Source organism: Hypanus sabinus, chromosome 8 (genome assembly GCF_030144855.1).
Source record: "Hypanus sabinus isolate sHypSab1 chromosome 8, sHypSab1.hap1, whole genome shotgun sequence".
NCBI lineage: Eukaryota > Metazoa > Chordata > Chondrichthyes > Myliobatiformes > Dasyatidae > Hypanus > Hypanus sabinus.
Window position 1 is genome coordinate 52,207,126 of NC_082713.1, and position 16,850 is coordinate 52,223,975.

A 16,850-nucleotide genomic window follows, 5' to 3' on the forward strand; every position below is an offset into this window, starting at 1 on the left:
CACCCCCTCTGGTCTTCTCCTAACATTTTGCATTTCCCCCTCCACCCACAACTTTCAAATCTCTTACTATCTTTCCTTTCAGTCAGTTCTGACGAAGGTTCTCGGCCCAAAACGTCGACAGTGCTTCTCCTTATAGATGCTGCCTGGCCTGCTGTGTTCCAGCAGCATTTTGCGTGTGTTGTTCTTCACCTCTGAGTCTGTTGGGGTCACCTACTGTATCCTGTGCTCCTGGTGTGGCCTTCTGTTGATCAGAGAGACCCAAACTGATTGGAAAACTGCCTCACAAAGCACCTAACCTCTGGCTGGCAGAAAAAGTAGGATCTCCCAGTGGCCATCCATTTTAATTCCACTTCCCATTCCCATTTCATCCTGTCAGTCCATGGTCTTCCCCACTGTTGCACTGAGGCCACACTCAGGTTGCAGGAACCACACCTTACCTTCTGTCTGGGTAACCTCCAACCTGATGGCATGAACATCGTTTTCTCCAACTTCTACTAATGCCCCACCCTCTTCACCATTCCTCATCCCCGTTTCCCTCTCTCACCCTATCTCCTTACCTGCCCATTGCATCCCTCTGGTGCTCCTACCTCCTTTTCTTTCTTTGATGGCTTTCTGTCCTCTCCTATCAGATTCTCTCTTCTCCAGCCCTGTATCTCTTACACCAATCAACTTCCCAGCTCTTAGTTTCATCCCTCCCCCTCCCAGTTTCACCTATCACTTTGTTTTTTCCTCTCCTCTCTTCACCTTCTAACCCTACCTCCTCATCTTTTTTTCTCCAGTCCTGATAAAGGTTCTCGGCCAGTAACATTGACTATACTCTTTTCCATAGATGCTGTGTGGCCTGTTGAGTTCCTCCAGCATTTTGTGTGTGTTCCAGTCCTTCATTGTTCATGCATATAAATCTCAGCTCATCCACACTGTGGGAGACAGATTGTGGCAATTCTAGAAGGCAACTCACCAATATCTTTTCAAATGCAAAGAGCAATGGGAAATAAATACTGGCACCAGGATGTTTGCACCATATGAATTAGTAACAAGCAGCCAGAGAAAAAAATAGCAATTCTCAAGTTATTAAGAAGCATAAAGCAAACTTTAAATCCAAGTTGTAATCTTCTGGTAGGCTAGATTACTTTATCTAATTGAGATGTTGATGAGTTGTATGCTAATATCAAAAATAATTGTTTGTTTCTCCTTGCCAATGGTTTAAGTCAATCCATTGACAGATACCGAACAGTTTAAGAAAGGGGGAGTATTTCTCAGAGTTGATATTAGTCTCCAATGGATGGTCTCACTTATGTGCTGAGGTGCAAGAGTATTGGCAGTTACACTAATCATTACCTGCCGAGCTGATATACACATAATTCATGTTAATCAACTCGTATCATCTTAATATTGTTTATTTCACACAACAACCTCTCACCCAATGTCAACAAGACCAAGGAGCTGATTATTGACTACAGGAGGTCTGTGAACCAGTCCTCATTGGGGAATCAGAAGTGGCGAGGGTCTGCAACTATAAATTCCTCAGCACGTAAGTGCCATTACAAAGAAAGCATAGAAAAGTCTCTAATTTTTTTTTTAGAAATTTGTGAAGATTCAGTACCTCAGCTAAAACTTTGACAAACTTCTATACCGTAGATGTGTGGTGGGGAGTATATTGACTGGTTGCATCACAGCCTGGTATGGAAACACCAATGCCCTTAACCAGAAAAGCCTATAAAAAGTAGCGAATAGTGCCCAGTGCATCATGGGTAAAGCCCTCCCCACTACTGAGCGCATCTACACAAAGCGGTATTGGAGAAATAGAGCACCCACCTTCAGGGACACCTACTATCTTCTCAAAGCTGCTATCAGGAAGAAGGTACAGAAGCCTCAGTTATTACCTATCAACCATCAGGCATTTGAATGAAAGGTGATAATTTCACTCATCTTGACTCACCCTAACACTGAACTGTTCCTACAATCAATGGTCTCACTTTCAAAGACTCTTCATCTCATGTTCTTGATATTTGTTTCTAACTTATTTATTTATTTATTATTAATATTTTGTTTTTGTTTCTTTGTATTTACTGTGAATGCCCTCAAGAAAATTATTCTCAGGGTTGTATATGGTGACATATATGTACTTTGATAATAAATTTACTTCGAACTTTGATCTTGTTATGAACCCCAGTTTCAACAGCTGGGACGGTACGTGATGTAGTGGGAATCTGTGACTTTGTGTCTTGCAGTGTTACCCGATGACCTACCCCAAGAGTATAAGAGCAGCCGCGCAGATTGCTCCGGAGACCCAGTTTGGTGGAGAGTCGTTGGCGGCTGAAGAGTGCGATTGAACCCGGCAGGGAGTGGGTAACCGATGACGCTGTGCATTTCCGAGGTGACTGACATTTCGTAATGCAAACGTGGATTTTTGGCACCCACTTTGCTGACCCCTGCAGAGTGTCGGGTGCGTGGTGAAATTCCCACCTTTTCAGCACTCTTCGGAACAGACCGCATCGTGCACTCGCTGCCTCTGCAGGTACGGGGGCCGCTTTGGCGTATCTCTGCGAAACTCGCTTCTTCGCTGCATTTTGAATCTTCGTCTTCAAGATCGTCACTTCGCTACGCTTCGGAACTAAATGTCTCTCCTATCAATTCCCCCGTGAATCCCTTGAAACTTTCTGAACTGACATTCTGAGACTGTGCTCCAGTAAGACTTCTAAGTTTAACCGTTTGGGAGCTATAGACGCATAGAGTTGTTAACTTCGTTTTAAGTTAGCCGCTTGTTTAATTTTATATGTTTCTTCTTGAGTGTTAATAAACTTAGTTGTTTTGCAATAATTCCCTGACTCCGTTCCACATCGATTATCGCTGGTTCCACTTAATAATCTTTGTTTCCCTCCTACGTTGTAAACTATCTTAAATCTTTCTTATTTCCATTTTATTAATCTTATTAGGCATGTTGGAGCATTTTATAAGGTGTTATCCGGCTGTGATTTACCTTTTGACATCCATTGTACAAACAACACGTTCATACATAGTTATTGAGCATTCTATTTTCTTTAATGGGATGTGGAATTCAGTAAAGTAGTAGGTTTGTTCCCCATATAAAAACTTCCCTCTCACAGATAGTTTTTCTTACCCTCTTGACAATTTTATAAATGCCAGTGTTTCAATGTTTAGAAATGACAAGGAAAAAAGGGAGAAATAGTGCATTAAACCCTTAACTGGACAAACTCTATTAAAATATCCTTAAATGTGTAACAGAAACTTGCAAGGCAAACTGTAGAATCTTTACAGTGGATACTAGAGGGTTCCATACTATTATGAGAATCTTAATATTATCATTAGGGTACTGATACTAGCATCATTCAACTGGCAAGGAGTCCTACAGAATTTGGACTGCTAACCATTAGAATTCAATTACTCACTCCGGTTGCATCCTTTCACTGTGAACAACCCTTTCCATCTGTCTCCCACCTGCATATTTTTTCACAACTAATTCGAAAGGGAACAAGATATTACCTAGAGAATAATCTTGGATGACGTCAAACAGACTTACTTGCATTTGCATTTTTAAATGAAATAAGTAAATCAGTAATTATTTAATGATTGTTCTGTTTTTCTCCTGAGTAGTATTAAAGATGTTAAACTTAAAAGTTCTGGGCCTTCAGGGCAATATTAGAGGATAGAATACCTTACAAAAGGATTATAATCACAATTACCTTCCAATTTCTCTTTTGTTCAGTATTAAGCTATTGATTTTTATTATGTTCTGTTGAATAAATTAGCAATAATGTGAATATTATGCATCATAAATCATTATTTCTATGCTCATTAACCAGATGTTTGCATTATAGCCCTCATATTCTTTTCATAGTGTCCATATCACTTTAGTTCTACACTAACATCACCACAACAAATAACTGCAGGACAATTCTTCCTATATCAAGTTTATGACTTTAAATCAATCTGATTTAATGTCCATAACCCTCTTCTCCAGTGTGTCATATTGCTTGGTGCTTTAGAATTTCTATAGTTTTTTTTTATATTAGAGTTTTCAAATAACAAAGAAAATGTTTCCATTTACTATGTCTCAGGCTTAATCTTCAATAGGCCAGGGTAAAGGCACTAAATGAAGTAATACGCTAAACTGAAAGACTGCCACATCTAAAGGCTTCTTTAGATCTAGTTTGCATTCAATCAATTATCAGTAGGAGAAAGTAATGCAATTATTGCTGATGTAGCATGTTGTATTTTTGTCTTGGTTTTCTTTATTGATATAATATGATAAATAGTACTATGGAACATATGTACAGTTCTTTCATAGAAGAAACAGACCTAGAGTAAACCATTGATTTACTACATTTTTTTCCAATTCTCATCTTATGAATCCTTCATTTTCCAGTAATCATAGTATTTTCTATTTAAAATCTGGATATTTGCCTAGAAATCCATCCTGGTCAATAGCATTACGGACTATTCCATTTCAAACTTGTTTTTCACTGATGCCAATGGAACCAATTTGCAGTAAACAATCAAATGTGAGTTTTGCTTCTGTCCAGTCCATGTATCAGGATGAATTTCTAGACAACTATTTTCATTAAAAATAAAGGCACATCAGAGCCAATAATAAATATGAGGCAATGACTAGTGAACATTGTATCTCCAAATACTAATTCTTAATATGGTGTTCAAGCAAACCATTATGTTTCGATCATATACAAAATAGCTAGAATGTAAATAAATTAACATTCAGTACCATCTGTCGATACAGCCACTGCTTCTTGCTGCAGAGCAAGCTGTGCTTTCACTGGAACTGTGAAAGTGCCCTCACTCCTACTCTTGCCCCGTTTATTTCTCCTTTTCAAGTATAAATGCAATTCCCTCCTGGAAGTTATTATTCAACCTACTCTGTTTCAAACACAATTACCATTAAATCCCATGGCAACATATTACAATAGAAAGATCATTGTAGTCCCAGCTCAGGTAAGAAATATGATGTCCAATTGTAGAACATTAGCATCATGTTTCCCTTTTTTAAAAATGATTTTAAATTACATTAAGACATAGAAGGACAATAGAATTTTGGGCCCATCAAGTGACAGAAAAACATACCAGTCCTATTTCCCTGCAACCTATTCTTTCACAAATGCTTACCAACTCTCCACTAATTCTCCTATCACTTCAGTAAATTAGGGGTGCTTTGCAGTATCAATTAAGCAACCAACTGGCCCATTTTCAGGCTGAGGGAGGAAACCAGAACACAGAAGGGAAAGAACATGCAAACTCCACATTGACAGCATCAGAGATCAGGATTGAACCTGAGTCACTGGAGCTATGAGACAACAGCACTCCATTCTGCATCAGCATGCCATTTCTAAGCCATTTAATTTTCTGTCATTTCAGAATAAAGCTTAACATATCTGAAATATATATTGTTAAAATTTCAAACTACTTCCATGAATGCAATGTAAAATAATGCAAAGGCATGTCCAGACTCTAATCACAGCGACCTATCTCTGTTATTCCATTTAAAACCAATTTTTATTATCATTTGAATATCATTCACTGTAACTGACTGCAATTACTCAGCCATTTTAAAATAGTATACTAATGTTAATTTATGAAATAAATAAAATCATGTGAGTTCCAATTCTGATTTGAATTGAAACAAGTTGCAAATTTTCCTTAAAATTTTGATATTTGTATTACAGATTTGTTGATTTCTATTAAAATTTATGTTAGCATATGATGGTTTCATCACCACGGTAGCAAAGAATGTGAGTGATTGGGATTAATTTATAAGTACACGTATAACTTGGCATATGAGTGGACAGATTAAATAGAGGTAGATTTTCCGGTAGTGACCTGGGACCAACGGAAGGGGGTGAGTGTACAGGTTATTATTTGAATAATGTTGACAGCATTTATGCCAGATTTTGAGCATCTGTAATTTCACTTCATTATTTTTGACAGATGATCAAGTTGAATTATGCAGTAAGGTCCAAATGTTCACTGTAGCTACATCTCCCAATTCAAGATACAGTTTCAAATCTTCAGTTTATGAATTCAGTGGTTACATTCTTAAAGGCTGAAGTATTACTGCTATTTGTATCTGATTTTGTCTCTCCCTTTAGAACATTAGAATGGTAGAATTAACACTTAATTAAATAATCACAGTTATCAACTACTTAATGTGAGCTTCAACTCAGATTTCAGTATCCCTGCATAAGAACATGCTTTTATTTGGCAAACACATAACTGATAAAATATAGAAAATTTTAGTTATCAATAGACTCTGTGCTGAAAAGCAACCCTGATAGGCTTATTGACATATTTGTCAAAGAAATAGAAAATTAACCTTATATGTAACAGATTTATTGTTTGCATTTAATAACCAAACACAGCTAATCTTTGAATCTTGCTCTGTTGTCTGTTCTGAAATTTTCTGTTGGTTGAAGTTGCCACTAATCAAGTTTATTCTTCACTTGCTCAAAAATCTGTAAGACTCTTGCAGCTGGAACACAGCCTTCTCTTAAAATGGTGATTCCCTCTGAAGAATGTAAAAAAAAATTCTGCTGAAAACAGGTAACTGAAATATATCACAATTATTACTGAAGAGAATTTTAGAAAGCATCAATAACATTCAAGAAGATCTCATTAAAGCCAGCCTGTCTAAATTATCAGCTGCTTGGATGAAGTCAAGTTTTGAGACACATGATTTGAGAGTTAGGGGGCAGAAGTTTAAGGGAAACACGAGGGGGTATTTCTTTACTCAGAGAGTGATAGCTGTGTGGAATGAGCTTCCTGTAGAAGTAGTAGAGGCCAGTTCAGTTGTGTCATTTAAGGTAAAATTGGATAGGTATATGGACAGGAAAGGAGTGGAGGGTTATGGGCTGAGTGCGGGTAGGTGGGACTAGGTGAGATTAAGAGTTCGGCACGGACTAGGAGGGCCGAGATGGCCTGTTTCCGTGCTGTGATTGTTATATGGTTATATGGTTACAACTGCACTTCCTCTGTGAAAATGTCACAGATGCCAACATGAATCAAATCTGTCTGATTTGCACAAAATATTAATTATAAATAAATTGCCACAGAAAATCCAAATGCAGAAACTGCTCAGCACTTAATAAAAGGTCTGACATTCCTGCCAAGCCTATGGAAATCTCACAACCTAACTCAATGACTACTTTGTTAATAAATCTAACATATAAGTTTAATGCACAAATCCATAAATGTTAGGGTTTAGGGAATTATAGAATTTAACAGATAAAATCAACATAATCAGTAAACTAAAAGTAATTAATATATTTGAATACCTTGATCAATCTTGGTGCAGTTGATTACAGTAGAAGCAACTAACTCATTGGAAGTTCCATCACATAAAACACCATCAATTTTGTGTCCAAGACGCCTGTCAATAAACATTTTAATGCACAAATTGAAAAAAAGGCATATTTATAAATTATTACAGCAATTGACTCAATTATAATATTTGATACCTACGTGATAACCATGTCATGATGGATGCTGTCAGATTCTCCACTTGGGTTGGCTGAAGTAATAGCCAGTGGCCCGGTCATATTCACTAGATGAGCTGTCACAGTGTGGTCAGGAACACGGATCATGATGCTGTCCTTTGTGCCGACACGATCGTAGGCAGCACCAACACCTTTAGTAAAGGATACATTCAGATTACCATAATTTCCATAGAACCTATCCTTTTCATCATCAATCTGTTATGACGGGCAGCTTGAATGAGTACTGGCCTCCAAACACTTCCCCAAACAGAATGCATACCAAGTTTTTTCAGCCACTCTCCTTTCTTTACAATGCAACTGATGCCTCCGGGGTAGACTTGGTTCATGAACTCCCAGAGCAAAGGGCTGAATGGTGGATGTACTGCAGTGAGCTGGTCCAGGCTGGAGATACAGATACAGATTGGTTTTTCTGCAGGACGTTCCTGGAGCAGAATGGAGAGCAGTCATACATTAAATGTGCTCTGTGACTCGAATCTTAGCCAGTGAATACAATCACTGGCCAAGATAAATTGTTTGAATGTAGAGTGTTATATTTTGTTTGTTTCAGTGTCCTTACTTTTATGTTGTAGATGCTTTCAACAGCCTCTGGATGTTGACAGGAAGCTGCCAGAGCGTACACTGTATCAGTTGGAATTCCACACACACGGCCAGAGTCCAAGATCTTTGCAATCGTTCGTAGACCACTCGTCAAACGTGAAGAGGTGGTGAGGCAAGGTAAAGGGTTTTCATCTTTCTTTCTGTTTTTGCCTGGCTGTGATAGAGAAATAAAAAATAATAGGAATAATTAATTTTTATATTATAGTCCATTAGTTTTTTCCTAAAGTTCGTCAACAGACACTGTCAGAATTGCAATCCACAGATAGAAGTAAGCTGTACGGTACAAACCAATCTAGTTTTTCAGCTTCCTGGAATGGCAATTCTTATTAAACATGTAATGTCTGCCTTCCAGTCCTGTCAACATGTTCCATTACAAATCACCATGTTCTCCTTTATCATAGAAATTGCTTGTGTAAGCTGTCACACCACAATCACGTCATCCTGTCAGGAAAGGTACTCTGTAATAAAGGCCTCTTTCATTGTAGGTTTATTTACTGAATTAGAAATATTACAAAATTTCAATATAATAAAACAGCATTTTAAGATAAAAATGAATTATACAAAGTTGATTTCTATCCTGTAATCCCATTTCACCTGAATATTTAACCTCACTAGAACACTAGAAAACTACAGCACAGTACAGGCCCTTCAGCCCTTGATGTTGTGCCGACCCATATAATCCTTAAAAAAAAGTACTAAACCCCACTACCCTGTAAACCTCTATTTTTCTTTCATCCGTGTGCCTGTCCAAGAGGCCCTGAAATACCCCTAATGTTTTAGCCTCCACCACCATCCCTGGCAAGTCATTCCAGGCACCCACAACCTTCTGTGTAAAAAAAAAAACTTACCCCTGATGTCTCCCCTAAACTTCCCTCCCTTAACTTTGTACATATGTCCTCTTGTGTTTGCTATTCGTGCCCTGAAAAACAGGTACTGGCTAACCACCCTATTTATGCCTCTCATAAACTTGTAGACCTCTATCAAGTTCCCTCTCATCCTTCTACACTCCAAAGAGAAAAGTCCCAGCTCTGCTAACCTTGCCTCATAAGACTTGTTTTCCAATTCAGGCAACATCCTGGTAAATCTCCTCTGCACCCTCTCCATGGCTTCCACATCCTTCCTATAAAGAGGTGACCAGAACTGAGTACAATACTGTTTTTCGTGTGGTCTCAACAGAGATTTGTAGAGTTGCAACATGACCTCCCTACTCTTGAACTCAATCCCCCTATTAATGAAGCCTAGCATCCCATAGGCCTTCTTAACTACCCCATCAACCTGTGCAGCGACCTTGAGGGATGTATGGATTTGAACCCCAAGGTCTAGAAATTGGATTAAATATTATGGTGTGCCAAATAAATGCTGAGTTTGCCTGATATTGGGACAACTTTGCTTTAAGAAGTTATTGCTGTGACAGCAACCTTACAGCTGATATTTCATTCATCCACTGCTCACTGGAGTTAGGCTATTGTTAAATTAGTCTGTCCATGGTGGCCATGGAGGACAAAGACAAATGGGGAAGGGAAGTAGAAGCAAGCAGGGGTGGAGAAATGGAAAATGAGAAAGGAATTCTAAGGAGAATGCTTAAATAATGCCATGGCATACATAGAGCTCTAAGTGAGCCCCACTTGCCCTTACGCTGAAATTTTCAACTGTGCTACCAGTTTTTTTTATAGAAAAATACATAAATAAATTTGGGGAAAATGGCAATAATAAAAATAATATCTCAGCGGCATCCTTTTAATTCTTCAGTTATTTTTAACAGGCTTTGTGGTTGGTTTCAAGTTTGCCTGTGAGTAAAATCAAAGTTTGTGTAGATCTGATCCAATTTCTTGGTTTGATAACTTTTCAACATATTGGTAAATGAGTAACCAAGGAAATAAATAGATATCATACAGCATTTGCCTTGAAGAGGGGACCACCAAGTGGAATTAGCTGTTTCCCAAAGAGGTGATTAGCGAACGAGGCAGCTGCTCCATAAACACAGGCTAAACCAAACAAAGCCAACATCACACCTGTGGGGGAAACAGTGAAAAAAAATCATTTTTAGTGCTATGTGTATAAAAAATAGACATTTTTGGAAAAAATAGCAGTAACTTCAAGTTGTGACTGACCTTCTAAAGGAAGAGGCAACTTCTGCAAGGTGAAGAGTAAAAAGCAGATGATTATCACTTCCATGATCACAGTAGTTACCAGCAACACTATATTAATATAAGCAGCTGTGTGTGTGTGTGTTTGAGAGAGAGAGAGAGAGAAAAATTGCACAATTAACTTCCCATGAAGAGCAAATACTAAGGTACACAAAACTATCAGAAAATGCAGACAAAAGACTTACCTAAGACAACAAGAAACATGTTGACTATAAGGAAAGCAATTGCCCCTGCCGTGAAAGCACCATTAGTGTGAAGGTTGATATTCAGCAGCTGACCTGAAAAAAGGGATTATAGAAATTCAGACCATACTATCATTAATACAAAATATAACTTAGGGTATGAATTATGGCTGGAATTTCCAAAAAAGAAACTTTCATGGAAATTTCCAGCCTAATGAGAACTGGTATAAGCTTGAATCTTATAGTGAGAAAGGGTTTTGTGTTAAATTTTAATGCATATGTAACAACATTTCCTTGTTATTTTTTTAAAAACTAGTGTTAACCCATATTATCATTTGTTCCTATTGATAAAAATTACAAAAAAAAAGTTGCAAATTCCTAACATTTTCAGGATAAAATGTATCACTCGCGAAAGGCTTATTGTAGAATAGTACCACAATACTGACCACCTTCTTTCTTCCTGAATCCTGAACACAAGCAGCTGGATGAACAAATCCAACTATAAGAAGACAGGGAATAGTGAATTTCACTTAAGACTTTGGCCTTGTATCATTATTACAACTGGAAGATAAATTGAAATCAGTAACATATTTTGCATTGGGTAGTGGGGTGGAGGTACATCTCTGTCAAAAGAGGTGTAAGCCTCCCCTTCCCTCCACTAGCCTACCAGTCACCCTTGGGCACGGCATAGCACCTACTTATTATCCCCCCCCCCCGCCTCCCCCGGTTCAGGGTCACGTGAAGTTATGGGAGCAGGTGGTAGATGGTCATATGAGCAGCTGATGCGTATCATAAGTTCTGATTATCCAACCACTGATGCCAGCAGACAATCCCAGAAGAGTACTGATAAAGACACTACTCAGAAGAAGGCAATGACAAACCAGTGCTGTAGAAAAATTTGCCAAGAACAGTATTGGTCATGATTGCCACGTCATACGACATGCACATAATGATGATGAATATGTTGCGTGATTATGAACACTGCACCTTACTTGATCCAATCTATGTCTCACTTTTTCTCCCCTCTGCCCTTCCTGCTGCTGGACTAAACTGTATTCTTCATGGAGTCCGTTGCGATGCATTGACTAAGCCAGCCACAAACAGCAACTGGGCTGCAGGTGGAAGATCCTGAAGGCCGACCCCAGATTAACCAAATCTTCTCCTGACAGGCGGTACACCACTTCCCTTCAGTTATCCAGTACTACATCTCATTTGAAGGAATGGGGTTGTTGCACATATTGCAAGCTAGAGCTGAGGAAACAGCTTGTAGGCTCAGCACAACAAAATTCTGTCCCTATACTCGGTGCTAAGCCCAGGAGCAGAGTGGGGTATCAATGTGCAAGTGTCAAATTCTTCAGACTTCTAGCTTGCATGTTGATTCCCCACTCTCAGTAGGATGCTAATTCCCACAGTGCTCTAGCTAGCAGCTCCTTATTAAACTGTTGGCTGCATTCTACATGATGCAGACCACCACCTCTATTATGTTTAGTATTAATAAAGTGGAAGCAAAGTGTGTGAAAGTCAATAACAGATGAAGCTGTTACGATGGGGTTGGTGTTATTGTGAGTAAATGTCTCAAATGAAAAGTATATACACATCTGTAAGTTAATTCCATTGACTTCTAGTTATTTTAAACTAAAGAAATATTTTAGAAAATAGGTACTTTTGGCCTGCGTAAAATAATAACATACATTTAGTGATGAAATATGCAGAGATTTCTACAAACAAAGTAATGATCTGGTCTTTATAATGTAAACATTGTAGGCTTAAGAAAAAAGTCAATAAAATTTTCTTTTAAATAAAATTATAGACATACTAAAATTATTTAGTGTGATTATTTACAAACAGATGCACAAACAGCTCTTTTTTGTATCTACTGTATAAGTCAGCTTTCAAAAATTGCTGGCTGATTGCAAAATTCTGTTGCCCAAAGTACCTGCAAATCTAAGCCAGGTCCAGGTTGCCCAGACAGCTGCGTAGCAAAAGGGTAGCACAGAGCCAAAGCGCCTGCCTCCTCGAACTTGAATCCTGGATACGTAGATTTGGAAGAGTGCCCCAGGGATCAGCACCCAGGGAACAGTAAGGTGAAGTTGGAGCAGGTCTAAATTTGCACCTTGAATTGCAGACAGGGCTGCTAGTCCATTGCAGATGTAGAACAGAGCATCTGGAAGCTGTACGGTAGTAGAGGGTGGAAGCTCCTCTGCTTTGGTGAACCATTTTTTCATGGCAAATAGAATAGCTTGAGTTGTTTTAGAAGAGAGGAGCTGGGTTCCAGTGGGAATCAATGCCTTTTCTGCTATTGAGTTGACTAAGCTGGCAAAGGTTACATAAAGGGATAAGGCTGTGTACATAGAACAAACTGCCCCAAAAAATCTATAATATGGTACATTGGCAATCTGGGGAATGGTGGAAATGGTGAGAAGAAAAAAGAAGCCATTATCGATGTTTTCAAGTTTGCTTCTATTCAGAGACATCAGGCATAAAATCAATGCAGTGACTAAAAAAAACCAATCCCCTGTCATTCTGGCTCTGCTGAAATTTAATATATCAACATTGCCCAGAGCTGATAGAATAAACTCCTCCCAAGACTTCACAAGCCAGTACATACTATGGACACCAAATTTTGTGGTAAAGTAGACATCATTGCGCAGGTAACTGCAATAACTAGCATAGATCTGAGCAATCGAATTGATACTGACCCATACTGCTCCCACGTAAAATGTTTTCATGTACCCAAAGCAGTAAAAAGCAAAAATAAAGGGAGAAATCACACTACATAAGTTGCCAAGAGCCATTGGCTCAGCATATTTGGTATTCTTCTTCTTCTCCTCACCAATACTCTTAGAAGAAGATTTGTTATTTGTTCCCAGAAGTAGAACATTAAATAACGCATTGCCAAACCCAGGAAGGATGTATCTCTGTGTGACTCCCTTTAAAAGTAAGGCAGTGGCTCCGTAAAGCCCAAAGGCAACTATCACTAGTTCAAAAATTCCGGATACTATTAATGCCCATTGGCTAAAGAGACCTACAGCCTCAAAAATGAGTGTAACTGTAATGGCTCCAAACACAAAGGGCATGATGTAATTAGTTGTGGCAGAACAAAAGGACAAAATAAATGCAACACTGATGTAGGCTACCAGTCCAGCGACAGCTGACTCACTAATTTGGGGCAGGGCCTCGGTTAGATTATTTGTTGCTACACTGCTCTTATTTGGATGCAAAGTGACAACTGTCACATTCTGGGGGGAGTAGGCTCCCAGAATAATCCGGGTTGCCCCAAAGCTGCTCCACAAAGCTGAGAATGATACAAAGGCTGTACCACCGAGATGGTCATACTTTCTGAAGGCCATTAAGCCAGCTAAAAATTGTGTCACTCCACCAATCAGGACAAGATGAACACCTGTAAAACAAACAGTAGAATATTTAAATATTATTGATTCCTCTTTTAGTTTTAATCAGTCATATTCTGGAGCACTGTTGAGGTTTAACAAAGTCAAAAGGCATTCTTTAATAAGGGATTTTAAGATTAGAACTCTTTCAGAACAATCACTCAAGATCTCCTTAGATTTATCAGTAACACAATATTGGGATTGTTAAGAAGTTCCTTTTACACTGTGACAAAAATGTAGCCTTAATATTACTTGGGAGGAGAATCTTATTGACCCATAAGAGGAGTGAAGGACATTGTCAGTTTTGAGCCAACATAGAATATGGGTCAAAGGTACCTTGGAACAAATCGACACAACTTGACCCAATTCAGCATCAGCTCAAAATGGCACAAAATTTCCTTCTCCAGACTTTGTCATTTTCTGAAGAGATTGCAGAGGCACTAGTAGTGATGTTTCAAGAATCACTTGAGTCATGAATAGTTCCAGATGACTAGAAAATTGCAAATGTCACTCCACTCTTTAAGAAAGGAAGAAGGCAAAATACATGGAATTATAGCCTAGTTTGCCTAATTTTAGTGGCAGATAAAATTTTAGATTTCATTATTAAAGATGAGGTTTCAGGGTAGTTGGAAGAATATGGTGAATAGGTCAAAGTCAGCATGATTTCATTAAGGGAACCAGAGCTTTTCCTCCAGGGTCAGTGGTGGGTCTGCTATTGTTCAAGCTATGTGTTAATGATCTGGAAGATGGAATTGAAAGCTTTGTAGCCAAGTTTGCAGAACGATACAAAGTAAGGTGGAGGGCAGGTAGTGTTGAGGAAGCGCGGAGCATGCAGGAGGACTTGGACAGTCTGGGGAATGGGCAAAGTAGTGGCAAATAGGATACGGCATATGAAAATGCAGTTCAATAGAAGAAATAAAGGTGTAGGCTATTTTCTAAATGGAGAGTGAATTTAGACATCAGGGATACAAAGGGACTAATAAGTTCTAGTGCATGATTCCCTGAAAGTTAGCTTGTAAGCTGAGTCAAGTTCATTGTCACCTTTCATTTAAGGCAATGGTCAGACCACCGTTGGAGTATTATGAGCAGTATCTAAAGAATGATGTGTTATCGGTGGAGAGGGTCCAGAGGATGTTTATGAAAATGTTCCTGGGGATAAGTGGGTTAATGTATAAGGAGAGTTTGATGGCTCTGGGCCTGTAGTCATTGGAGATTAGGAGGAGGGGGGAATCTCTCAATGAAACCTTCTGAATATTGAAAGGCTTGGATAAAATAAACATGGAGAGGATGTTTCCAGTAGTGGGAGAGTCTAGGACCAGAGGGGACAGCCTCAGAATAAAAAAATACCCCTTTAGAACAAAGGTGATTAGGATTTTTTTAACCAGTGGGTGGTGTATCTGTGGAATTCATGGTCACAGGTGGCTGTGGAGGCCACATCATGGGTGTATTTAAAATGGAGGATGACAAGTTCTTGTCTGGTGACAAAGTGGGAGGGAAGCATCAGATTGATCTTGGAGTAGGGTAAAAGTTTGGCATAACATCATGGGCTGAAGGAACTGCACTGCTGTACTGTTCTATGTTATGGGGAGAAGGCAGCAGATGGGGTTAAGAGGGGTAATAAATCAGTCATGATCAAATGGTGAAGACACTATAAGCCAAATAGCCTAATTTCACTCCTATGACTTATGGTCTATTACAGGAGAAGATTGGGCCACCTTTACTGTCAATTGAAGTGAAAGCAGCCCTGCAACTCAAGCTGAAGTGCAGGAAAGTCTTCATTTAAGGGACATGGACTTTGCTGGCAAAACCATTGCCCATCCATATTTGGCCTTGAGTCGGTGGTGGCCAGTCAGCTGTTTGAACCACATTGGTTAATCACCTTTGACTTCCTACAATATTCTTGAGTAGGTTTCCCATGATTTAAACATAGTAACAGTGGTATATTTCCAAATCAGGATGCTGCACAGCTTAGTGTTGAACCTTGAGATACAGGAGTACAACTGCATCTGCTGCTGTTGCTTTTCTAGGCGGCAGGGCTCATGAGTTTGGGAGATGCTGGCAGTGTTCCCGCAGTGAGGTGGGACACATTGGTGTGCATTCCTTTTGATGCCCACTGAATTCAGTTGTTACTTGAGCAACATTTCAATCTTGTTTACATCGATTAACTCAGTTGTTTACATTGTTTACTGCAGTCCTTTTCAGTAATCAAGCTACAAATACTACAATATTATTGCTAACCTGCCAAAATGTTTTCAATTCCATTGGCCATAACATCTGTATTGACTTGAGCAAAGTTCTGCAGAGCAACAAGGAAGGCACTGATCACATTGGCTAGAAGCCCCAAGACACCTGGCTCACTGTAAAACACAGCAGCGAAACCTTCCGGGCTGGACATGTCTCTAGATCCAGAAATAATGAATAAATGAACATAATGATTTAATAGTGTGCAAACCACTGTTTTTTAAAGTCTAAACGAAATCAATTTGTAAATGGAAGTCAAAAAGAACTTAACATCACTGCGCCAAAATAAATCAGACACGGTAAGTATTAGAAAGAACAAAAGTGACAGAGTATTAGTTTATGTGAGACTGGAGGAAACATACTGTATATACAGTAATCTAATATATATGCACAATGGGAATAGAGTGCATGCTCAAAGCTATATACTGCTTCCCTGCACTATATCATGGATGTGAACAAGGTAGTATCATCCTTTGTAGGTTAAGTGGCTTTTGCAAATGTAATGGTGCCTGTTAATGTGAACCTATTCAGGTTACATGATAGAAAATGATTAAAATTAATTGTTTGTAAATACTCATTTTGGCAAAATACAAACTGTAAATTAATTTTATATGCTTTTTCAGAGCACTATTGGATCTAGATTCTCCTCTCTCTTTTGTTTTTTTTCTCTTTGTCCCATTCCATCCCTTTTTTTCACACCTGGATTGCTCCCCAGAACTTCCCCTTCAAGCCTTGGTTACCCCTTTCCTTCTCAGATCTCCTTGTTTTCAT

The 16,850-nt window shown here is 38.9% G+C and overlaps 1 protein-coding gene across 1 annotated transcript; it reads right to left on the reverse strand.

The window, feature by feature from the left end:
- Positions 1-4,366: 4,366 nt before the first annotated feature.
- On the reverse strand, positions 4,367-16,233 carry si:ch211-153b23.3 (uncharacterized). The gene is made up of 10 exons (XM_059976399.1): positions 16,077-16,233; positions 12,386-13,849; positions 10,453-10,545; positions 10,232-10,336; positions 10,014-10,132; positions 8,080-8,274; positions 7,783-7,945; positions 7,489-7,654; positions 7,302-7,396; positions 4,367-6,535 (listed from the first exon to the last, which is right to left on the reverse strand). The coding sequence occupies exons 1-10, from the start codon at positions 16,231-16,233 to the stop codon at positions 6,450-6,452; spliced, it is 2,643 nt and encodes an 880-aa protein (XP_059832382.1). The 3' UTR covers positions 4,367-6,449.
- Positions 16,234-16,850: the final 617 nt, after the last annotated feature.